This window comes from Aphidius gifuensis, linkage group LG6, assembly GCF_014905175.1.
Source record: "Aphidius gifuensis isolate YNYX2018 linkage group LG6, ASM1490517v1, whole genome shotgun sequence".
Lineage (NCBI taxonomy): Eukaryota > Metazoa > Arthropoda > Insecta > Hymenoptera > Braconidae > Aphidius > Aphidius gifuensis.
This window is the reverse complement of record NC_057793.1, coordinates 10,932,160-10,959,847: the sequence shown is the minus strand read 5'-3', so window position 1 is coordinate 10,959,847 and position 27,688 is coordinate 10,932,160. Positions and strand designations below refer to the sequence as shown.

General features: G+C 25.8%; 1 protein-coding gene across 2 annotated transcripts in view; it reads left to right on the top strand.

Moving 5' to 3' along the window:
• Window positions 1–27,688, top strand: part of LOC122859464 (cytoplasmic polyadenylation element-binding protein 2-like) — a 67,885-nt gene that overhangs the window by 19,464 nt on the left and 20,733 nt on the right. For both annotated transcript variants that reach the window (XM_044163066.1, XM_044163067.1), the window contains exon 3: window positions 26,243–26,293. In XM_044163066.1, coding sequence (XP_044019001.1) covers window positions 26,243–26,293 — 51 coding nt within the window. The remainder of the gene's footprint in view (window positions 1–26,242; window positions 26,294–27,688) is intronic.

The window sequence follows — 27,688 nt, the reverse complement described above, 5'->3', positions numbered from 1 at the left end:
CATGTAGAATTGATTACATATTTGAAAAACAGTTAAGATAAGGAGTCAATGTATTATGAGTACATAATATATCCTTAAGATTTTAGAAACAATTAACTAAAGATTCAGAAAACAATTTGTTGACAAATTGAACAAATTACATAGCATACAATTTTGACAATAAAATAAGTCAATAAAACAGATGACATGACGAAATTTAAAATTTATATGTATATAAATAATAAGATATTTACATGATGTTATACATAAACGTGAATAGTTATTCTGAGTGAGTCATGAACCGCGCCATTAGTGATGCATATATATGTTTAAGCTGCCGAAAACAATGGCTGTATATACATATTTCAAAAGACAAAGCTTAGTAAATATCGTAAAGGAAGCGTCGGGACGCAGAGTGGTGAATGGGGATAGTTGGGGGGATGAAGAGTAAAAGGGTGAATGCGATTTCAAAAGGCTCAAAGAGTTAAGGGATGGGAAAAAAAAGGAGAGACTATCTAAAAAGCCGGGGTAATACTGGAGGCGTTGGACAACAGAACAGACGTGGTATATCTACACCATGTTTTTCAACTTGTGCAACGAAAACGCCCTCTGGTTGCAGACACAGTCTCACGTACTCATTTTTGTTTCTTTTTCAATTTTTTTTTCCATTTCAACCCTTCTTGGCCTTGCACTTGAGCACTTGAGGATAGAGCTTAGAAGGGTGCTTGAAAAAGTGAAAAAATAAAAAAAAATGTAGAAATCATAAAAAAAAAAAACGAAAATCTGGATATAAAAAAATAAAAATAGAAAAAAAATTATAGTATTTCATATGCAGCAAGAAGTTCAGGTCATTACCTGTAAAAAATACGACAACTTTATATTTGTCTTTTTTTTTTCTTGAGCTTTGAAGATGGTTGATAAAAAAGAAATCTTATAGCAAGCCTATCTTTGCTATCATTTTATAAGGATTTGACCTCTGGGCAGGACATATACTTCGACAACACATCAAGAAATGATCGTTTTTCGATAATAGAAAGTCAATGAGATTGAAATAGTTGAAAAAATTACTCAAAATCAATTGATCAGGTAAAAAATTGTTCGATGCAACTGACTTAGCTGATTTCATTGAAAAATTTAACGTATACAATTTAATTGAAAAGAAAAATTGAAGCCCATAATTTTTATCGTCATAAGAAAATTTTTTATCGAAAACAAAAGAAGATCTAGAGATTTTTTATTAGAGCCATAATATATATACAATAATTATTATAAAATTGTCTGACTTTTTCACTTATAAAAATACACATCAAATTGTATTTTATACTCAAATGTTTAAAAAATAAAAATTGCAAACTTTGAGGTTATGTTGACAGGGTTGATAGAGTTAAAAATTATTTTTTATATTCATTTATGCTCTAGCACATATTATATGCATAAAATTTACATTATATAAATATATTTGTACCTGACGAGAGTTAACTTTTATTATACTTTAAAAATCGACTTATTTTTTATTTGTTATTTACTTGCACGTTAGCGTAACGCTGACATAAAACAAACAGCACGTTGATAAGTATATGAATATGAGCTCAGAATACATGCAATAAATAAAAAAGACCTTCATGCTACTATATGCATGAAACACACACCAAATTCAAAAGTCAAAACAGTGTATATTTTTCAACTTTATTCTTTATCAAAAGAACGGTCTCGGTAATTTCTTTTAAAACGAGGTTGGTCATGTTATCATTTTTATTTTATTTTCAAAATCTCATTGGCAATTATATTGAAAAAAAAAAACAATAAAATATTTGTGCTGCTTGGAATTTTGTTAATAAAATAAAATAATTTTGAGACTCATTAAAGCCAAGTTATTAGTATTTAAGACAAATTTTTTTTGTGATAATTACATGTAAGATGATTTTTGGGCAGATTACGCTTACGAAGCTGGTAGTCCTGCGTATTATACCCACACATATGAATGTAATCCCTCTGCACACATAACTTGGTCGTTTGGCATATTTGGATAATAATTTTTTAGTGTAATGGAAAAAAAAGTAAAACAAAAAAAATTATACGAAATAACAATCACACTCAGCCCCCTGGAGTTTTGAGAATTTCAATTTTCGTCACATGTGCTTTTTTATATTTATTTTCCAGTTTTTTCGCAAACTGTAAAGATCTAGCGTTTTTATAAATTATATTGTTGCCAATGTGTTAGTATACGTTCATGTTCAGACAGTAATAAAACACCAAAAGATTTACAGGTGTTAAATTACTGTTATTTTTGTTGAGTGTCAGTATCATATATGGGTTTTTATGGATTTGTACTGGTCACTAACGGCTGCTCATGAATGCAAAGAATATGAATGTATTTTTATGTTAAGGAACTTGTGTACCAGTCCCATATTATTTAAAAATATAACGAGAATGTTTTGTTGAAATTTCGCACACAGTCAAATTTTTTACAATTAATTATTAAAAACATTGGCTATGTCGGTGACGTCAGCAGCGCTCTGCAATCTCCGCAATAAATTTGTATACCACCTCCTTAAGTTATTAATTTTTAATGGAAGTGCAACTATTCTATCATCTGCAAATAATTTCATTACCAAGCGTGCATCTAACCTGTCCCATAAGCAACAATTTAAAAATAGTAGAATCTCAAAAAAAATATGAAATTAATTACAAATGATGTTAGATTTTTTTATAGCGAATATTTAAAACACTTGGCATTATTTGCAAACGGCTGTTAAAATGCCGTAACTATAGTGGTACACCAAATCAGCATGCTGCAACAACATTTCTTGGAACAAGAGGTAAACGAATAAAAATAATTATTATTTTTTTAATTTTTCTTACACGCAGCTAGTTCACAAGTATATATTTTAGCAAGGATATTCAAAGTATACATCTACCGGTTGATGCTTTCCGGAGTTTATAAAATTGTCGACTTGTTAATTAGTACAGAGTAGTAACAGCGCTGTATAATTGCACAGAGTTGTAAAATATATAATCTTAAATGTTAGTCTCATGTACATGTTAATATATACTCCATAATATTTTATATTATGTTACTTCATCAGTTATATATATATAAGTATATCATTTTACCAACTCATTAATGTCATTTTCGTCAATTTATATATCCCAGGTAGGAGTTCTCGGGCTTGAACAACTGTGCCAGGCTTGTGCGAGGGTCGTGTATCGAGCCTGGGGAGCACAGGCTTGACACAAGCTTGTGCCCATTGTTTTCTCCGGCCTTACACGAGCCTCGTTAACATTGGTGGCTTGACACAAGACTGTCCTCGTTGTTTAACCTGCCCACGGCAGCTCAATATCCGCCAGTGGTCAAAGCCTGTTTTTTGTTTTCCTGGCCTCTACACGAGCCTTGTTAACACAGGCTTGACACAAGATTTTTGTCCCTTGTTGTTTTCAATCGGCCTCCACAGCTTCCCTCAATAATTCGGGCCGGTGTCAAGCCTGTGTTTTTGTTTTCCTGCCCCACACGAGCCTTGTTAACACAGGCTGACACAAGACTGTCCCTCGTTGTTTTCAACCGGCCTCACACAGGCCTCACACAAAGCTTCCTCCAAGCCTGTGTTTTGTTTTCCCTGAAACTACACGAGAGCCTTGTTAACACAGGTTGAAGACCAAGACTGTCTCGTTATTTAAACTCTCTTCACACAGGCTTCAATAGTCCGCCAAGTGATATTTTGCGTTTAGTTTTCCCGGCTATCGAGCCTTGTTTCAAGCCTGTTTTACCAAGCTCTTCACACGGGACTTGACTTGTGCATATATTCAATTAAAAAAAAATTAATTAATTAGATCTATAAATTGTGTATAGACATTTTTAAATAAAAAATTATTAAGATTTTGACTTAATGTGCCAGGCTTTTACAAAACTATGTATTGACTCTTGAATAAATTCATCCATATAAAAAATTTTGAAATTAACTCTTTTCATGAATCCCCGTGGTCGACTTGATAGAGCATTGGAAGTTCCACGTGAGAGACCTAGATCGATCCCCCGTTACGCCATTTATTTTAACCATATAATCATCGTTAATCCAAATTGTATCGCGTAAAAAATAATAATGTCAAATTGTTAATACGTTAATAATTGTTTATTTATATTGAATTTTTATAATTTTTCTGAAAGCCGGTGTGAAGCATTTCAAAAGACTGTGTAAGTGGGAAAAACAAGCCTATGCCAAGCCGGGATACACTAGTTGGACAACAGTAAATACATCGTGAACATTCCAGACTTGACACAGGCTTGCGTCACAGGCCCTTGGTTGCAGGCCCAGAGCCACGTATCTTTGTTTTTCTTCTTTTTCCCGTCGCCACCTTCCTACCTGGGATTCAAGTAAAATGATATGATAATAGACTCAATAATTAACACAAACGTTTTTATTCAATTATAGAGTTAATTATTATTTTAAATTTTATTTGTTTATCAAGTTGGAGAAAAAAAATCAACATTAAAAAAATATTTATTTGTAGCAATTAATTGTTTTTAATTTTAAATTGGAATTATTTTGTTTTTTTCTAACATTCTGACAAAATTACTTGGATTTCGTCCTTCTACTAAGATTTTTATTTGAAGATATTCTACCAACATTAACTCCATTTTTATAATGAATACAAAATTTTGAGTTTTTATTTAAAAAAATATTTCACAATATTTAGTTTTACACAATATAAAAAAGAAAAATTGAAGCCTTTAATTTTTATAATTCATAGAAAATTTTTGACAGCGACAAAAGTATCTTGAATTTATTAGAGCCGTATATATAATAAAATTATAAATATATTTCTACTATACCAGTATAATAATACTTAATACTATACTGGTATAAAATATAAATGAAAACTTTGAAGTTATTACATTAGTTATACTGTATTTTAAATTCATACCATACTCTAGCAAATATTATTGTACTTTATTGTAATCATTATTATACTACAGTTCTTTATTTATATGAATAAATTTATTTAATTAAAAAGAAAATTTTTTACCAAATAAATCATTTTAATAAGTTGCTTAAAGAAAACAAAAATAAATTTTAAGGCAAGACATTCAAAAATATTTAATAAAATTTAAATTATTTATATTAAAAATAAAAAAAAACTATAACAATAACACTGAATTTGTAGTTTTTTTTCTTCAATTTTCTTAGTTTTATTATTTATAATTTAGCTCAATTTATTATTTGATTACGTAAAAATTACAAGTGAATTTTAGAATTTTGTGTCTCAAAATTCAACAATATTATTTCATATAAAAACACTTTGTAAATAGGAGAAATTGTTCAAGTGGCTGAATTAAATTGCAATAAAATATATTATCACATCGTGTTTTGAAAGACACGACTGAGTGATCATGACACTGATCAACATATTGAAAATATAAATAGCCATATATAAAATTTGTTTAATAAAAAATTCATCAAAATAGATACTGGATAAATTACAAGAGGATAGCTCTGATGAAAGATGTGCTGAATCATTTTAAATTTATTTAGATTTAGATAAACAAGTAAAGTTATTCGTTTTATAAATTATATAATCTTATGAATTACCACGAATAAAATTACTGAAATTATTATTGAAGTGAAAAATTATTAAAACTGAAGCTACTAATATTTGAAATCAGTAAACTAATGAAATATCAAAAACTAATTTCTATGGAAAAAAAATTTAAAATATATTTTTGACGTATATCTGAATTTCATCTATTACAAAAAATAAAATAAATCATTTTGTGCTTCGCACAATAACTTTTAATTTATCAACAATATTCATGACGATTGGTTTATTCACCACTAGATAAATTTGAAACTAAAACAACGTGCTTTTGAATTTCGTAAACAAATAATATATATATTTTCCTCGTAATGATTCCGTTTAAATTATTCCATCAGAAAAAGGACCATGTTTTTTATTTAGTATACATTGTATATCATATGAATTGAAAATAAAATTTGTATTGTATTAAAAAAATCAATTGATATTGAATGAGATGAAATTAAAATGAGATTTTGTCAGGTAATGCAGTCATTACGTACTGAACAATCATAAACAATCAGAAAATTTTATACCTAAGCTGTAGTATATACTTGTATAAAATGTATAGTTTTTTAATGAATATTTTTTATTTAAAAAGTAAATAAAAATATATATTTTTAGATTTGATTTAAAATTTATAATCCCATATATTATTAACATTGTTTTTTCTGAATATTAATATTTATTGATCTTATCTTCATTATTATTTAACCAATAATATTATAATATAAATTATTTTTTTCAATAACTATAATGTTTACTTGTTAAATATTTTTTTATTTTTCAATTAATTTTTTAAAAAAGCATAAATTTACTATATCATGGTAAAAGTTATTATTTTAAATTTTATTTGTTTATCAAGTTGGAGAAAAAAAATCAACATTAAAAAAATATTTATTTGTAGCAATTAATTGTTTTTAATTTTAAATTGGAATTATTTTGTTTTTTTCTAACATTCTGACAAAATTACTTGGATTTCGTCCTTCTACTAAGATTTTTATTTGAAGATATTCTACCAACATTAACTCCATTTTTATAATGAATACAAAATTTAATTATAAAAACATATTTAATAAAACTACAAATTTTTTTACCATACACACCTACATATAATTTTTTTTATACGTACTCACAACTTTTGAACGATAAAATTGGATAGATTTTTGAAGCATTCATATCAACCGCAAAAATTCAATAGCAAACTTTCTCATAAAATCAACTTTAAAAAAAAAAATATTTCTATTCACTGTGCATTCTTTTGAAGCTTTTCCTTTTTTTTTATTCTTTTTTCAATAGAAATATTCAATACTTTACAACTCTTTCATTTTTTTTCTTTATTTCAATAAGATTTTTCACGGTCTAGCAGCAAGGCTCGTAGCTATTGAATTGAAAAAGCGACAATTCAATTGTATTTATTATTCCTTAATTTTGCCAATTACAGGTTTTAATTAAATATTTATGTTGAGCTTTAATACATCAATTTCGAATGTAATTATCTTCCTCAATACCCTTATTATTTACGTATACCCGAGAAAAATCATTCTCAGCATTCAATTGTATTCTCTTTCCTCACAGTTAAGCTTTATCACTTCATCTTTTTTATATAGGCTATTTCGTATTAAACTATCATCATTTGTTTTCAAAATCCAATTTACCTCACATTAAAAAAGAAAAACATTAATAAAACTAACCTAAAATTCAAAATTTTCAATACCTTAACGGGAAAGTTTTATTCTGTGCATGGATGGGTATAAAAGCCTACCAACCTTATTTTTTTTTTTTTCGAGTTTTTAATCATTTTCTCATTAATTAACCGATCAACAAATGAAAATTCATCGCACGATCAATAACACTCGACTTGTAGTATATGCACATGTGTAATTTTTCTCAAGGCTCTTTCAAGATTATTTCTATTTGAAAAAAATGGTTGAAATCTCCATAAGAGCCAATGTAAAAAAATTTTTTTAATAATTAATTATTAAAAATTCAACCGATCAACATGAAAAAAGCAATATACAATCATATAGTCAGTATTAAAAAAGTTAACTGTTTGCAAAATGTCAGAACATTCTCATCATTATTTAAAATAACATAAGGCTGGTACACAACCCCCTTGACTTGCAATTGAATTTAAAAAATAATGATAATTTAACATTTCTGATAGCCAAATAATGTATTTTAACATTCAAATTTTGTAAAATGTAATTTTGTGTTAAATTCTTAATTCAGTACAACTAGAAAGTATATAAAACTTTTCACACTTATAGTTTTTTTTTTTTTTGTGTAATCAATATTAAAACACAATCCTTATTTTAGAAACTAGCCCTATATATATAAAAGTGAGAAAAATGAACAAACAAGACTAAAGTAGTTTCCTGATAATATAATGATTTTTTTTTTTTGTTGATGTGTGTATACACACTGGTGTATATATTTATTTATATTATGAACATCATTGTAGTAAATTTTCTGTGGCTAGATAAAGAACGAGAAATTGGATCATTTGCCAGCCTGTCTTTAATCCTTCAACTTTTTCCATTTATCTATCTTTTTCATTTTGATAGTTATGTGTAACAGGGTCAGAGACCTTGAATGAATATAAGGGTAGAAGAGGGGTTGAATGCTTCATCAATCAGTTGCCTTATTTCGGATCCATCGGCAATGTCATTTCCGCATGTCCATACTGAGGGTGAAACCCGACGAGTGCAATGGCCTTGTGTCTGCTTTTACTTAGTGCTTCATCACCTAACAAAATAAAAGAATAAATAATAATAAACAAAATAAAAAAAAAACCCCAATTTTTGTTGGTTTTATAATTTATATAAAAATATGAAAATTTTACGAACCCTGTAGTGAAAATTTATGTTTGTTTTTTTTTTACTTTTCATCGAGGCGAATAGAAAAATGTTAACTACAGGGGTTTCTTTTTTTTTTTTCCATAAAATCTTATACTTACATACAAATGTATAAATTGTCGATCATGATGATTTGTAATGTGAATGACAGTCTTTTTTTTTTTTTAAATAATAGTTATTAAATATAACTAGACCACTGTCTGTATTTTTTATTTTATTTTTTTTTTTACTTTTGATATATGCATAAATTTTCACAGTCATAAATTTTGTCATTTTAAGAACAGCATTGAGTTTCAATTTTGTTTTATCATGAAAATCGGAAGTAGAGATTGAAAACCACGAAAAAAGAAAACTCATCTAGTCAGATTCAATTTTTTACAACAAAAAAAAAAAAAAAAAGAACTGACAATTTTTGAATATATTTTATGCAATATTTTTCTGAACTGAAGACTTATTGATTTATACGCAATTAAAAGTTCATGCTTAATATCAAGGAAAACGTAAATAATTCCCTCATTACAAGATTTCCTATGATTACACAAGATTCTTTTTTTTGGTAATCACAAAGATCCCCAGTAATCTCTTATGTTTAAGTATCGTTATTAAATTTAATTATATATTAAATACACGATACTTGAAAATAAAATAGTGTCAATTTTAAAAGCACACTTGAATACTTTTTCGATAGACATGAAAAATAATAAAATAAATTGCTGATTACATGAGATTGTTCAAGATTATTGTTGATTAGAGAATATTACAAGAGTATACTATAGAGATTGCAATGATGACATGATTTTTTAAAAATCATTTCGGTAAGATTACAAGAGATTATTGAGGACTCTTTTCTTGATGTATACCAGATTACACAAGTGACTTCTCCCTCATTCATTCTCATTATCAGCCACCATAATTTTATTGAGCGATGTTTGCATATAGACGAGTAATATGCAAATATAGTGTGCTCATAAGTTTTTCAGCTTTACAGTATTAAACAATATGCTTTAACACAAAATTCTAAAATGCATTATTTACATTTTCATTTGACATTGCTAGCAAAGATAAAATACCACAAATCAGTGATCAAGTTGAGTCATGTAACTCATCATAAACAGACTATTGATTTTTAAAGTATATTTTTCTTTTCATTTGATTTTTTATTCAGGTATACTGTTTTTATCGAGTTTAGAATTTTTAATTATTTGTATGTATACTCCAAATAATTCATTTAAAATAATTTGTTTTGTCGTTTGATGCTGCAGCTATCAACTCTTATGATGACAAATTACTTATTTTTTAAACAAACCCTTTGCATCTGTAGTTGATATAATCATTGTAATTCTATTTTTTTTTTTTTACAACTCAAAAAAATTTCCATATCACAAAAAAAATCTAATCACATTGAAAAAGTATAAATAAATTTAAATGTAGTATAATTTTTTTTTTTAATATAAATAATTTTAATTTTTAAAAAAATTTACAACTTTTAGATAACACGTCATTGCATTTTAAAAATGAAAGAACATATTTTATTTTATTTTTTCAAAACTAAATAACATGTTGAATAAAATTTTATCAAAAAGAGGTGTTTTTACGATAAAAATAAAATAAAATAAATGACCATCAAATAGACAGAAAAAAAAAAAACTGTAATATCGAATACACCCAAAAAAGATAGCAGGAAAAGAGTTACGAGTCTCTGGGCATTACGAGTTTAATTATGTCGATATTGCCTCGGTAGTAATATATATACTAAAAACATTTTACTAAAAATATATAAAATTATGCACATACACTTGAGGATGTTAATCCCCACAAACTGAATTACGGATTACACACGTGGATAATTAAAAGATTAGTATAACGATCATAGCATAAATCAATGTTTTGTTGTTTTATTATTGTTATAATAATTATATTTTTGAATATGTAATATATATAATATATATATTATGACGGTATATAACAATTTCATATTAATATATTTATTATTTTATTTACAAAGAACATCCAAACTTGGATATAACCAGTTTTATTGTTTATCATATATATATATAATAACGTTAAAATATTAATTGTTACAAAAAAAAAAAAAAAAATTAATATAAATGTGAACATTTAAAAACATTGTCTTGTCATTATAAAATAATAATTTTAATTACTTTAGACACGTATTAATCTACACTTTTAAAAATATAAATTTATATAGGCAATCAATAGTAATATATATGTACTATCGGTAGTTTCTATGCGAAAAAGTTTTATATATGAAATATACTGTAAAACTTTTTAACGTCAGTTGGTAATACTGGCCATATTTTATGACATAACAATTAAACAATGGAACATGGTCTGATGCATTATGGCCTTGTGAAACTATTTTACTTAGTTATTTTTAAAATTTTCATGTGTCATTAAACTACTTACATATTTTACAACCATTATCAGTTGAATACACAAATCATTTATTTTTATTTGATTTTTAATTTTAAGGAAAATTTAATTTTCTATTTTTTTTTACTATAAGTTTTGCTTTTGTACTTTTGCAAGCTCAAATTTAATTTATATTTAACCAGATCAGATACTTGCATGCATGCTTAAAAATAACATAGGTTTGTGTCAATTCTAGAAGTATTAATCTTGATCCAACTTTTCTATTGATCCAAACAAGAAACCATTAGAATAATGTAAAAACAGATTTTTAAACTGAATCAAGTTATGTTATTTATTAAATATTAAAGCTTTTTTGTGTCACAAATATTTTTTTACTCTTCAAAAACATGAATTGTCGATATTGCTGAATATTTTAAAAGTATATAATTTTGAGATATTTAAAAATATTTCTAATAATAATATTTCTAATATTCTAATAATATTTCACTCGTTCATGAACACTAATTATAATTTGAAAGTGATTGGGACTTCGTTGGTTGGTATATAGATAATACGAAATTTGTAACTATCCAGATCAATTATGACAACTCATCGTTGAAATATTAACAATGTTTATTTTCAATAGATAAAACTATAAAAGGCCACGGGTCTACCTATTGCCCTTATACTTTTTAATTTAAAAAGTCTGACTCGTGCTAAAATTTGAATAGGTTCTTGACACGTACCGCCGGAAATTTATCTTGTGTATAGCACTACACTCTGTTTTGTCATTCTAGCACTTTTTATTTTTTCATTTTTTCTACATTGTAAAACTCTTTGTCTTGATGCCAAAGTACTCTTTGTTTGCATACTGTGGTTCGCGGATTTCATTTTTATATGTCCGCGCGTGATTCTTTTTCTTTTACATGACAAACAGGAAACAAATAAGTGCTGTCATAGCTATGTACTTTTTTTTGCCTTTCCGGGTGTCTTCTGATGCATAAATATATACTTTGGCTAAAAAAAACTTTGAACACATATAAAAACTAGATTTTTCTTTTATAAACCAAAAAAAAAATTTATTTTATAATTATTTCAATGCTGTAGTATTAACACAAATGTTATTTAGGATAAAATCGCGAAAACTATTATTTTTTTTTATTATGCAATGTGTATTATATTATGTGTGATGCGTCATGACTCATGAGTTAAAAATATTAAACTGCTGAGGACATATGCAGTAACTCAAAAACTTCTATAAAATCGAGAAAAAAAATTGTGTATTTTTAACTCGGCACAATTAAATTAAACTCAAAATAATAATGCAATTATTTCATTAAAACTTCATTATTTATTCAATAATGCTGAATATAACAATTAATATAATTAACCAAGATTTATTCTGATTTAAAATTTCAATTTATTTAAGCTTCCTTCGAATTAAAACGTTTTGTACCCATTTGGGTATCAACTAAATTTAATATTGTCGACAATCCTTAGGGTCTTAAATTTTTTTAGTTTTCAAAGATGTGTAAAGCAAGATCAATTAAATTTAAAAATTATTGCTAGTTTAAATAACCCCAGTTAAACTGCTACATCAGAAACAAAAAATTATTTTTTTCTTGAAACAAGAAATACATGAATATTATTTATTTGCTTATGAAAATCATAAAAATTATAATAAAAGTCTTTTTAAATGAATGTCACATTTATATCATCATTAAAAGTCGTCATAATCAGTTTTACAATATTAATTTAAATATACTTGATACATCCGAGAGGCTATATTCATAACAGAAATCATGGTGTCAAAATTTTTTTAAATCAATCATAAGTCACCTCGATAAGAAATTATATTTAAAAATGCAATTGAAAAATGATATTAGTAATAATAAAATTACGTATTACACAATACCAACTAATTAACATTTATTGAAAACAGCGAATAAACAAACCTTGATTTAAATGATTTAAAATAAAAAATTTTATTGATTTCAAATCAAATGAATCAAAAAAATCACTGAAATCATCAACAATTTAATTTAAAATTAAATCATATAGTGTCAACAAAATTCTTCATGAATAACTCCTCGAATCCATCAGCATAGCAATAAAAATAATGAGTGTCATTGTCTTTATGATCTTTGAAAAAAGCAATTTTAATAAAAATAAAAAAAAAGCAATAAAATTTTCCTCTAATAATTGATAAATAAATATTCTTTATAAAGTTATACTTTTGAATACATAGTATTATATATATAAATTTAAAAGGATACAAAAAAAAAAAAAAAAAAATGAAAAAAAAATTACCTCAAAACAACTTGAGGTTTACGATTTTTTGAATGGCATGCATTTTACTGATTGGGGCGGAACAGATCGGTCAGATGATATTTTGGGGTGTCTGGCACAAATGTCTGCTAAGGGAAAAAAAAAAGTAGGGGAGGGAGGCGAAAAGATATTATTATATGAACTGGCGTGTGCGACCAAGGGGGTTCCCCTTTTTATACTTTCTCTTTCGTTTTCGTCATTTATACACGTACAAATATAAAAATACTTACATACATATACATAACACACTGTCTAATGAAACGAACCCAAGTGAATCATTTTTTTTTTTTTTTATTTCTTTTAGTATATATATCCATGCTGCACCCGGTATCACCTCGGCGGATAATTTTGTAATACAAGGGGACCAAAAAAAAAATAAAAATATTAAGGGGAAAGGCCAGCAGAAGGCATTGAACTCTGCAAGATACATCTAAAGTTAATATTTGTGATTGGGATATATCTACTGAGATTTTTCACGGTTTTTTTAAATTTTCAAATTGACATTTATCTAATGTATTTAATGTTACTTCACTTGTGTGTCTCCATTACATTTATTTATTGTATATTTATGTTTTATTGCACTGACGCTAAAGCAGACAGCCTTGAGCTGTATTATCAGATTGCTGGTTGTCTTGAAACACATATAGTTGGCAAAAAGAAAAAAAAAACATGTACATATTATACAAAAAAAAAAAAAGACATTTTTTTTCATTAAACTTTTTACATGCTTATTGTAAAAATAATTCCAAATTATTGGTTCAGTCATTAGCACGTACATATTTTGATGGAAAATATTCTCTGGATTTTCTTCGTAGTTATTCCACAATCCATATTTTTCTGCGTTGCTCCAAAATTAGCCCAGTTTGATTCTTCTCGAACTAAACCAGTTTTAGACTAATGTAGAGAGATATAGAAAAAAAAATTGCAAAATTTTTTCTGTAAAAAAAAGAGATATATTGTGATAAGACTCGATAAAATTTAAGAGGTTCATATATAAGCATGTTATAATAAGGTTGAAACTTTTTTGCTTATATGTTTATTATATAAATTGATCAAAAAAGTTATATATTTACTTCCGGAAGTAATTGAAATATTTTGACTGACTATAATATGATACCAATTATTGTAAACAGGAGCTGGAAAAAAATATAATATAATTCACGCCCTTGACTTTGATTATTTTACAAAATCTCCTTTTTTTATTCATCTTAAATCTTTTGAAAAATATTTTACCGCATGTGTTTTGAGTGAATTTCGATATATATATTTATCTTTTGTATACAGAAAATACATAAATGTATGTCTATGTTAATGCAAAGATCACGTTTTACAAGTTTTTTTTTTTTTAAAAAAAGAGCCCAAGTGCTATGATTATTTTTTGTTAGCTCTGTCACACTCTTATACTCAAAGCTAACATACCGAAAACATAAATGTATAAACAATTTATTCCTGATAAAAATATATTTCTGATAATGGTTTTACCTTTTGTCACAATGTTAAAAAAAATATCAAATTATATTCAACAGTATTTTAATAAGTTTAAATTTATTTTTTTTATTTTACCATCGTATTGTAATACACGAAATATTAACATAATAAAAACTATTTAAACAACATTTTATAATTTAAATCTTTGAAAAAAAAAAAAAAAAAAAACAAATAACCTTCATAAAACTTGATATTAAATAAATGCAAATTATATTTTAAATGTACATAACATTTGGGCTCTTAAAAAAATTTATTTATTTTACTAAAAATTGTAATATAATACCCACGTATTATGATTATTAAACGTAGAATAAAGTTATATTTTAAAAAATATAAATTACAAAACTCTGGTTGATTTTAAAAAAATTTTAAATTTTTACTCCAAACAACGAGTTCAATTTTTTTATAACTAAAAGGTAAAAAAAAGGACAAAAAAAAGAAACAAATCATCATTGATATACCACTGAATTCTTTCCAGCTTATATCTTTGTTTTACTAATATTAAATTGTATGACATTTATCTCAGTCATACCAAGGCAAAGTGTCATCTGCCTGACCCCGCCCGACCCCACTCACAACTCATGCATACCAAACAATATCAGTGTATAGTAGTATAGTAGTATGTATATAGTAAAACGAAACGACTTCCCCCCCACGAAATTGTTTTCCATCTCCTCTTTATTTTATTTTTTTTCATACAGTCATCCTGATAAAAAACCACATATACAAACACACATACACACTAGGATAACAAATAAAAATATATATATATTGCTCGTTAGTAGAGATCAAAGTATACACTTTTTGTATATATATATGAATAAAAAACGATAAAGATTGATGTTAAAAAAATGAGAAAGAGAGATAGAAACAAAAAAAAAAAGATATTCACAGGAGCTATGTCAGCTCTCCACTCTTTGTTGCTGATGGCGCTGTTGGTCATATATATATATATATTGTACATACTGTACAGTATGCACTGTGATCGTCTCAGCAACACGAGAAATAATGACGGCGGGGGGTATGGTAACAAGCAATTTCTTCCCCTTCCTCTTCATATCTCCTACTTGGTGAACCAACCGAGAATCCCGATGACTCCCACGCCTGAGGGTAGGGGAGACCATCGTCATGCCGCCATTCCTTTACCAAACCTCGAGCTGAACACAGTTAAATTTATTTCATAATATATTTTTATATATCTATATTTAAATATCAACAAAATAATTATTATTACTATTATTAAATAATATTTTAAATCATAGTCAAAAATTTTACAGTGAGAACATAAATTTACTTTTTTATTTTTTTATATTATAAATATATATATTTTTTTTTAAATAAATTTTATAATTATTTAATAGTAGTTTAATTAATTTTTTATTGATTCATAAAAAAATTCATAATCACATAGTACGTATACATTGACGTAGGCACGTGGGCAAAAGGCAATTAAAATACGTATAGAAAAGTTTTTTTAAATAGTGAAATATCAAATATATAATAATCTACAGCCGTTTTTTAATTAAATAATAATATAAAGTGTTATTTTTATATATCAATAGTATTTTTTTTATTTTAATTTTTGCGAAATTATATTTTGTTCAGTGTGTACATACGTTTGCGCTCAAGTTAGCAAGTATTTTTGCATGTTCGTGTGTGTTTGTTTACATGTGTATGTGCCACCTCGTGGTTACGGAAAAGTGGTGGGAGGTCACCTTGAGAATAAGGTAAATCGGAGCGAGAGCTAAATATGCATCAAGAGAAAACGAAACATCAAGTGCAAATAATAAAATAATAATAATAATATCTTGATTATTTATTAATTAAAAAATTCAATAAAGATATATATTCAAATAATAATAATAATATTATACCTAATTAAAAAAATATTTCAAAAAATTATCGTATTGTTTTTTCTTTTGATTAATAATTAACTGATAATACATATAGTGAAGAGAAAATTCTGTAATAAGTTTGTGAATTTTTGCGACGTTACGCGATCCGAGGACCCCAATCATTTTATAAAGAGAAAAACAAAAAAAAAAAAAAAAAAAAGTAGTGTCGTAACAAAGTTCTTCTCGGTTATAACCAAGGCCACTCAATAGTCTCGTAACTTGTGTTTTATTATTAAAAAATAATAATAAGTAATTTTTTTAATTTTTTTTTGAGGGTGTGTGTATGTTTATGACGCAATTAGACACAAAATAAAAAAAAGGATTTTAAATATCTAAAAAAAAAATTAAAAGTGAATATTGTTTGATATATATATATGGAAGGATTTTACTTGAATTATAAGTAAAAAATAAAGTAACCGGAACTATTTGAGGACGACATCCGGTGTAAAAAAAAAAAAGAAACAATAAAATATGTTTAGGGCTTACGGCACAACACCACCGGAAACACCGACTGGTGATGTCTACTCCTGGAACAATTCAGTCTTCAACAAAGGTGCAGTTATTTAAATATCATTATAATTCAAGCAAATTGTTTAAATTTTTGTCTGAAAAAAAACTTAAGTTATATTTTATTTATTTATTTTTAATTTCTCAACGTCTTCAAAGTAATATTAATGAAATTATTTATGTGTCACCTCATGCTCACTTGATATATTGAATTTATTATGTTCATTTTTTCCTCTATGCTTTTTTATTTATTTATTTTTTGCATCAATGTGATAATCAATATTACCTCGTCATGATTATATATATATATATACTGAAAATATTATTGTTGTTATTTAAAGGCCTTGAGGCGAAAAAAATTTAAACACGCACATATAACCATTGCGCGCGATCTATTTAAAAAAATATTTTACTATAAGTAGAGCTAGTTTTTTCTCTTAATATTTTTATTAATTTCCTTTCGTGTCAATGTTATTTTTATAATAAGTATATATATAAATTACCAGTGCATGTCCCCCTTCAATTTAATTATTTTTTGTCTGAACTTTTTTTCAATTTGGCCATTTTTTTAGACACCACCATCACAATGGAACACCCTGTATATGAATATGAAGATTTTTATACGATTGCGTTATCAAGTTTTGTGTCATTTTTTTTCATCATACAATACAATTTTTTTTTTGTTTATTTTTAACTTTTAGTTGTGATGATGAAATTTCTTATTTTCATAAAAAAAAAAAAAAAAAAACACTTGAATTTCTGAATGATGTGAACCATACCTAAAAAGTTACATAATAATTAATAATTATACTTCAAAGAATACTTATCGTTAATTTTTGAGGTCATAAACTTGTAAATAAAACAAACAATTTCATTGTTTTTACAACACTTTGATGAACTTCATTAATTAACGATACATTAATTATATTTAATTTTTAAAATAACTGAAATTGAACCTATTTTAAAAAATATAATACATATAAAAATTATTTTATATACTTGAATCGTGTTATTTAAATTGATAGTTTTCATTTAAACAATATTAATTTGTTTTTATTATTCATTAACTATTCATTTAAGTTCATTTAAATATTTTTACTATGTAGGTAGGTTTAATTAAATTATCAATTTTTTTTACTACAGCTTACTATTAATTGTGTACATTAATAATAACAATAATATATGTCACTTTATATATACATGTATACGGGAGATTTGTTGTTGTATTCGAGGTTGCATTGTTGTCTCACTCCATCGTCATTTATATCATTTGATTTGAGGTCAAATGATTTTTCTTTTTTTTTCTCTACAATTGGCTACTGTCTAGTTTATAATAATAATAATAATAATAATATATGGTATTTCGTTTATAAAGATATTTGTTTGTATTGTTGTCTTATTTTACCTCAATTTATAACTTTTATTCTATTTTTGTACAAAACGTGCCAGCAAAACCAAACGAAACGTAACGAAACGCTCGGCGCTCGCAAGAGAGTGCCTTGACCTGGCCTGACCTGCGCAACTTTGCACCCCACGAAAGGATATAAACCTGCTGTAGTGTGTCCCCCACTTTCTCCCTTCATAACCCTCTATCTCTCTCTCTTTCTCTTACTCACACGTAGTTTTTCTTCCACATCTCTTCCTGATCCATTCAATGACGATACCCCATTTTCAGCAGCTTCAGCCCCATTACCCATATCGATCGAAAGACTTCATATTTTTATCATATTCCTTCTTTTTTCCTTATACTTTTATCTCTCTCTCTCTCTTTTTTTTTCTCCCTCTCTATATGTTCTCTATTTTTTCTGTACTACAAATGCATTTTATTGATTTTACACAATGTTTTTCTTATGTTTTTTTTTTTTATTTTTGTCCCTTTTTATATTTTGATCATTAGGAAATAGAAGATTATTTTCAATTATATAGCTGTATATTTATTATTTTTAATTAAATGAATAATGATGATGACATTGTTGTGATTATAATAACAATGATTATTTAATTTTTTTTTTAATTTAATTTTTACGTAATGTTATAATGAATTACGTGTATTTTATACTTTCTGTATTTTTTTTTTTTGCTGCTTGGTAGTGAGTCGTATTATGGCTTTGAGAATTTAGGACAACATTTTTATTTGTATATTATTATTTTTTTTTTTTCAATGTTCAACTATTGTTGTGCTTGCTTGATTTGTGTCAGTTGATTTTATTATTGACGCTTTCAAATTTGTTATTTATTGTACGAAAAATAATACCACATGTTGGAAAAATACTACGTCGTCATTTAAAAAAATTAATTAAATTTACTCAACAGTGCAACAATTTATTTATATTTTTTAATCTCACACGATATTTATTTTTTTTTATTCAATTTTATCGATTATATTATATTATTTTTTGTTTTTAAACGAAGAAAGTTTGAATTTGAATAAAATGTATATACATATACAAGTTCGACCAGAAAAAACGGCCTTATTGCGAGAGTATAATTTTTTTTTTCGTTCGTAAACCGGTCAAAGATTTTTAAAAGTGCCAATCACTAATTTGTGAAATGTACAGCCTTATTCTATAATTAAATTTAACAAATTTCGATTATATAAAAAAACGGTTAAATTTTACAAGTAAATAAACATATAATAGTATAAATAATAAAATAATTACTGTAGCATATATGCCATGATTTTATATTAATTTTTTATATTTCAATAGTCAAAGTAATATTCTATTTAAATCCAAAAAATTTAAAATTAATTTTAGAAATTATACTCAAATCAATTTGAATTGATTTTACGCGTCTTTGAGTTATTTATTTTCTCCGAGTATACCTCTTTATATATATTCATAATTTTTAACGCTGTTCTCCTAAAAAAATTCGCAGTGACTGTCAAAATCTAATTGCTTAAAACAGGTTTTTTTGAAGGTCGATTTTCACTTTTTTATATATGTCCTTGACTCTTATTTATTGTCATTGCAAATGCTAACTTAATTAGGGATTGTCTACGTTTGAAAGCTGATGAATAATAAATATTTTTGCAATATCGGCCTTAATAACCTGTAAATTTAAATACAATATTTTAAATGAGCCTATTATATAGCAGCATTGATGGAAAACTTTTCGAGCAGTTATTTTTAAAAATGAAAGCAATGATTCGTATCGAACCGTCAAACTCATATTAGGAATCATCACCTACCTCGCTCGCTCATTTAAGAGATTCTATCAATTTTTAACCAGTTATGAGAAATGTTTGAAATTTTCACAGTTAATCCTTGAAATACTTTTCTATTTTATATAATTTTTTGAAAATTAATAGAAAGCTCGTTATTTTTATATTAATTTTCAAATTTGACTATATACTTTTAACTTTGACTTGTGGAAAATACGATTCGCATCTATATAAATAGACATTATTGGACGACAGTAGGGCATCGAAATAAAAAACAATTAATCGAAACACAACGAAGGGCATATTATAGGATAAAAATTGTCAGGTTTGAAGCTTGGTTTTTTAAAAATTAATTTACTCGAACATTCGATTTCATTGGGAATAAAAGTATTTGCCTTGCCTCTATCGGCGAAGCTACAAACTAACTTTTTGAAAGTATACATACATGAAGGGCAGTGTCATCTGTGAATGACAGCCCTGTGTATTGAGTGTGCGATAGTGTCCCACGAGCATCGACCCTCATAATTTTTTTTCAAACTCGCCCCTGTTCCTAGTCCCAATATGGCCTATACTTTTTTATACTGTTTGCACAATATTCCTGATTATATACTGTAAATAAATTTTGCAAAATCAAAAATTGGTCATGAATGTATCAAAGATAATTTAATCTTATAATACAATAATAATTAATATGTAAAATAATTTTTTGAATCAGAAAAAGAAGTAGAAATTTTGTTTTATTAAGGTTGGCAGTAATTACTTTTGGGCCAATGAATGACAGAGTGGCTTCATTTTCTCTTTTTGGCACTAAAAAAATTGTCGTCATTTTTAAAAAAAAATGCTTATTGACATTTCGAAAACGTGCTTTTCATAAGTGAAATAATATTTTTTTTTACTCCCAAATTTTCCATGCAGAAAAAATAAATTTTGTCATGACCAATAACTAAAATCTAGTCTTTTTCCCAGAAGTTGCGTTTTATTGATCGCGCAAAAAGTTTTCATATCTTGATCGGTCAATCAATGAGTAATTAATTATAAACATTACAAAAATGAAATGTAGCAACGTATGGCATGTATTAAACACACGCGCATGCGCTTTACACTTTATCTTTTTACAGTGTAGCCAAGTCTCAATTTTGTCTGTGACGTCAGGAGTGCCCTGCAACCCCCGCAATGAATTTGTGCATAACCTCCTTAATAACAGAAATCTATCATACAGCTTCGTTTCGATTTTTGTATTTTATGTATTAAAACTTGCTGAAAGTTTCGAAAAGCTGCAGCCATTTCAGCAGTTCATCAGCTGTCTTCGTTATGGATCGAAGTATTTCTGTCAAATTTTCAGATTATTTACATATTTATTTGAGTTGGAACACGACTACCTTAAGGATGAATCATTTTTCTGTTCTATTAATTGCAAAAATCATGACTTCTATATCTGCAAAGTTTCATTATGCTTACACCGTTTTTTAATTATTCCAAAAAGAAAACAAAAAAATTCCACCTTGATTTTCATAAAAAGTCACAAAATCTTGTCAAAATAATAAAAGTCAGTGAGGGACAATTCAGCAATAAAAAGTTGCTGCTCATTATTCATACCCAGTAATGGTTATGGCACACTGCGTAAGATCTAAACTTTCAACTGAGAAACTGTAAAGGAAAGAATGGGTGATAGGCAAAATATCAAATCGACTCAATCAAATAGACAGTGAGTAGAGGATATACGAACTTGGTGAAATAGAAAAATCCGAGGGCCTGAATAGTCATAGTTTTAAGGCACTGAATTCGGACGTTGCCAGAGTTAGAGAGAGAAAAAGAGTAAAAGCAAACGAGCCCCGGACAAATCGATAGTTGAATGCCCTCCAATTGACATGCGTAGCCCCTACCTGAATCCTTTTGCTATACTACAAACAACCACAGTCTATATATATCATAATTCTGTCTATTCTTTTCCATTGCTTTTTTTTTTTTTTTTCAATATCTCTTTTATTTCTTCGTCTTGTCCTTGGCAGACCCAGCTATATTTACTCACTCCCACATCAATCACCCTAAATAGAAAAGCATATATGTGTTATGATGTTCCAGATGCTGATTTCAGACTTTTTCAACACTATTATTATTTCATTATTTTTTTATTATATGTATTTATACACTTGTGCTGTTGGCCCATCTCAATTATAGGTGTATACTTATAAACACATTCGATTAATTTTTATTAAAAAACTTGCTTATGCATTTAAATAAATTTTTTTTGAATATAATTTACTGAACAACTCATTCACCAACTTTTATTTATTCAACAAAAAATATTTTTTATTTATTTCCAAGTTTCTTAATCCAATTGACGCAATAAAATCAATTAACTTCGTTGTTTGTATGAAAATTAAAATCAAGATTGATGATAGTTTATTTATTTATTTATTTATTTTCATTTGGTACTTAATTGAAATTAATTTATGCACTTTTGGATAGAAAATTTTAAATTACTTCAAAAAGGAGTGAGGATTAATTCCATGAGAGAATTTGTTATGTTTAATGAAAAACATTGAATTTTGTTGATATACTGATATACATAGACATGGATGAATGGAGATATATATATAATATATATTGATGAGAATAAAACGTGGGAAGTGACCTATTGTGAGATAAAATGTAGTTGTAACTATTGAAAGGCGCGTGCGCATCAAATAATTTCCGTTTGGCCGAGTTTAGATATGTCAAACAGCGTTTAAAATTTTCTAAACATATTGTCATTGTTTTTTTTATTTCAATTTTTTTTTGATAATTTATTTGTCAATGATTTTTTCGATTTTGATATAAATTAAATAATATTACGGTATTAAAAATTCAGTCAAAAAATGTTAACATATTTTCATGTGAATATTTAATTAATTATTATTTTATAAAATTATATTTTTTTCTTGTAAAATTAAAATTATTTGAATAATTTTTTTTTCAAAGTCTTCAAAAAAAAAAAGAGAAATGATATTTAATTTAAAAAGTAAATAACAAATATTTTATATAATTAAAAATTAAAAATTTTTTTTTATAAAATCAGACTTTTAAAAATTATATTTGTTTTTAAAACAAAACATTTTTTCTCAGTGCACATATAAAAAGTTTGTGTTTTAAAAAATAATTTCATTTGTAAAAGTTAAAAAATAAATTCGAGATCAATTTCCAAACAGTTGAAGTACAATACTTTATTTTGAACAATAAAATATAAAAAAAAATATTCTTAAGAAATTTCATATGCAATTGATGGTTCAACTCTAATTTTATTTTATTTTTTGCACACCCAAACAAATTACTAATTAGTATATTACATAACTAGTTCGGGAGGTAGGTGATTGGAACTCGTATATGGTTAAGCTTATTACTTTGCTCATCAAACGGAAGGGTATGGTGAGTTGATGGTTTAGCGCAGCCAGGTTCGGAGTCGAGGTGTAGCCATTCATACCTGTAATATATATTCAAGCATTACATAAAAATATTTTTCAATATTTTGTAAAAATTCTCTCTATTCAAATTTTTGGTTAACGTTTATGAAAAAAAAAAAAAAAACCAATGAACTCTGTATATGCAAGTAGGGGACATTGCACGTGGCAATACATGTAACTAAATAGGTTAATATGAACATCCGTATGTCGAGTTGTATCGCACATAATGTCATGCATCCAAACTAAAATAATATTCTTAATAAAATTCTATTTTACATTATAATAAAATTTATCATATACAAAATACAGATGTTTGCAATTGTAAAACAAATTTTATAAGTTTGTTTTTGTTTTAAAACGAGTTTTAATTGCAAGTATTTTTTCAATAAACAATTTTGATAAAATATTCAATTCACAATAACGGAATAATTATACTATTAATCAGTTGATCAATTTTTATAAAAATTAAACTAATAAAAAATTGAAATATTTTTTATTATTATTTGCCTTTTTATTAATACAATTATTATAGTTTTTATTAACGCATGTAATTTTCATTTTTTTGTTACATTGTTCATAAATAACTATTTAATTATTTAAAATGAAAATTATGAAAAAATATGAGCATGTAGACAGTATTTATTTTTAATGTTTACATTTATTTTTATTATCTTGAAAAAATTTACTTAGCATTATTTACCAAAAGTTGAAGATATTTTTTTTTATTTATCTTTTCATATCTCATCTCATGATTTTTTTTTTTTTTTTATTTCATCTTGTAAGAATATTGTACATAGCTATATTTTAAATTGCCAATGGGAGTGACAGTACCATGATTGCAAATTGTTGAACGTCAAACCATTATTTTTCTCGGCAAGCATCTGTTTTGTTGCGATTATAAATTCACTTAAATCCTGGTACTACGTTTATATTTTTCTATGTTTTTATGAAAATAAAAATATGTGGTCATTAACCCTGAAGATATAAAAAGTTTAATTAAATTTTTTTCTTCATTTAAAGAAAAAAAAAAAAATATGAAACATTAAAAAAATCTCAACGATTTTGTCTGTGGTTTTAAAAGGAATTTTCAATTTTCTAGTTACATCAACAGGTTAAGAATCGCTGAGTTGAACAATTTTTTGCAGTACTTATATTATTATTTTTATTTACCAAAAGAAATTTTTCATTTTATTTTTCAACTTATCAAATTAATGTCGCACTTGAGTAGATATCGTTATTCCTCTAAATTAAATAAAGTTATAAACTACCTATTTTATTAAACTCATTTTTTAAAAATTCATTTATAATTTTTTGCGTATATAAAACTGCAAGATTAAATTAAAATTACACGTATTTTATTAGACAGATAAAAATATTACACATATTATTCGATACAAATTAATTTATTTTAATGTGTCGAATATCAATAAATACGTGTCCGATTATAATTGAAATAAATTATTTTGTATCGAATAATAAGTGTGATATTTTTATGTGTTTAATTAATACGTGTGAATTTAATTTGTGTCGTTTTAAATTGTGTCTTTTTTATTTGTGTAAATTCTGTGTCCACCTAGCTTTTATGAAAACACCAAGTACCAATTAATATGGATATTTTCTTTCACATAAAAAAATAAATGTCAGACAAAATAAAATCAAAGATACGAGTTGAGAGTTGATTCCTCCCTAAACTGTAAATTCAAAAGATTGATACACTGATGCATGTTAGTGCATTAAACATCTTACATTATGTATTACCATATATAAAATTCTCGGAACATTAATCAACTTATGAATACTGCACTCTGCAGTTACTGCTTGTATATTAAATATTCCATAAATCATAAAAAGTGAAATTTCTTATGTTTCCATAAAATTTCTCGTATCTTTACAATCTATAAAATATATAGTTATTGTACTTACTAGCAACAATAATTATTATCACAATTATTCATATGATCATTCAACTCTTCTATGAGCTCAGTATTATCATGATCAAATATATTTAAAATACAAATAATTACCGTAATTTAATCGACAATTAAAATCATTTATCGTGTATTATATACTTGATTAAATATTTCAAACTTTATTATAATTTGTTTTTGGTTAACGAATTAAAAGGAAAAAAAAAAAATGATTTATAGTTTTTGTTGTCATTTTAATACTAATACCAGAAGAATTGAAGTGTTTGAATATACTTTTTTTATTTTTCTTTGGAAGAGAAAAATATGAGGATAAAAAAAAATTTTATGGTTAGCTGAATTACGGCTTTCGTATTTTCACTTTGTTTATTTTGAGGTGAAAAGTATATTGATTTCAATTTTGCGGAAGCAAAAACGCCAGGAGCTCCATTGTGGAATTAAATTTGTGCCAAAAAAAAAAATAAAAAAAAAAATTGATAAAAAAATTTGTTTTTTTAAATATATTTGATAATAAACATGGCTTGATTTATAATATCAGTTGAACGAAATAAAAAAAAAGTAAATTATGCTTTATAAGATAGCTCTTGACATTATATGGATAAAAAATAGTCAGGCAATCGATGAATTTTCTGTGATTTGATTCGTTTATATTTAATTTAAATTTAATACTTATAGATCAATAACAGAGTTTAATTGTATTTTTTTTTTTTTGTTTCAGGATTCATCAGCTGCAATGCCAGTACACTCCAGTCCCTGGCACAATTACATGGTAAGGAACAATAACTCTACTTTCATTCAAATAATAATAATAACTTTTTATTTATTCATTCCTACTTGATTTTTTTTGTGCCAAAAATATACATAAAAAAAATCTACATGTATTTTTTTTTTTTAAAATATTAATTCATGTCTCTCCTGATGAAATAATTTTGATAAATTATTCATCATAAATTTTGTTAATTAAAAACGGAAATATACATTTTGTATGTGGTCTTGAAATTACATCAATAAATTGACAAGTCTCTTTCAACTGTCCAACATAAAATCAATCTTAATTTAAATAAAAGTTTTTATTATAAAACAGTTTAGTATTTTTTATAAACAAATAAAATAAATCAATATTGTATATAGTGACATTTATTATTAGTAAACTAAACAGTATAAAATATATCAGGTACAAAAATACAGCAGATGCTTGGAAATAATGTTATTTAAGTCGTTATTTTTTGTTGTTTTTTTTACATACATAATATACATCAGCATACGCACATCGACATGTGCTTGTGTCATAATGTGTACACGCACTTTGCATGCATATATAGGTAATACATGCACGCGTTTCTATTTCCATATTACTTCTCATACTTTCATAATCACTTATTATCATACATATTACCTGGTGATTGTGTTATGAAAAAAAAAAAAAAATTACTAAACATAATTCTTTCTTCATCTTCCCTTCGGTAAACATAAAAAAAATTTAAATAAATAAATTATATTTTGATTAAAAATATGGTACAATTCGCTCGATAATATTTTTTTATTTTGAACTGGTTATTTTTCTGATTTTATTAATTTTTTTTTCTCCATTTTTATTTGAAATGTGTTTAGCATCAGATGATATTATTAGCAGACGTATCTATTTATGTACTTGACACGTACATGGTAATTGAGTTCTGAGTTTCGAGGTCTTTTTTAGTCAATATTTAAAAAATTATATATTTTAATAATACAGTGATAATTATTCAATAATTTTATTTTTATTGTTTGATTAAAAAAAATTTAAAATAATTTGATCAATAAATATTGGTGTTATACTATTCAAATTAAAATAAAAGTTTTTTAAAAAAAATCAGTATATGCAGTATTCAAATATTCCGTTATTTGAAAAGTAAAATTTTATGGAAATTTTCAAATTCCGTGAGTACGTTTTTTTTTTTTTTAAGGAAAAAGGGTGTTGTAGAATGTATGCATATTCATGAAACAAAAATGTAGATTTAGTTTCGACGACAGCCGGCAAAACAATACATTCATTAGACATGTGGTGTGTTTTGAATATCCGTGGGACTTTTAAAGAATTACCTATGTTCTTTAATATTTTTTTTTTTTCAAATAAACTACACATTAATTATTATGAAATTGACGGTCACGGTATAATGACTTG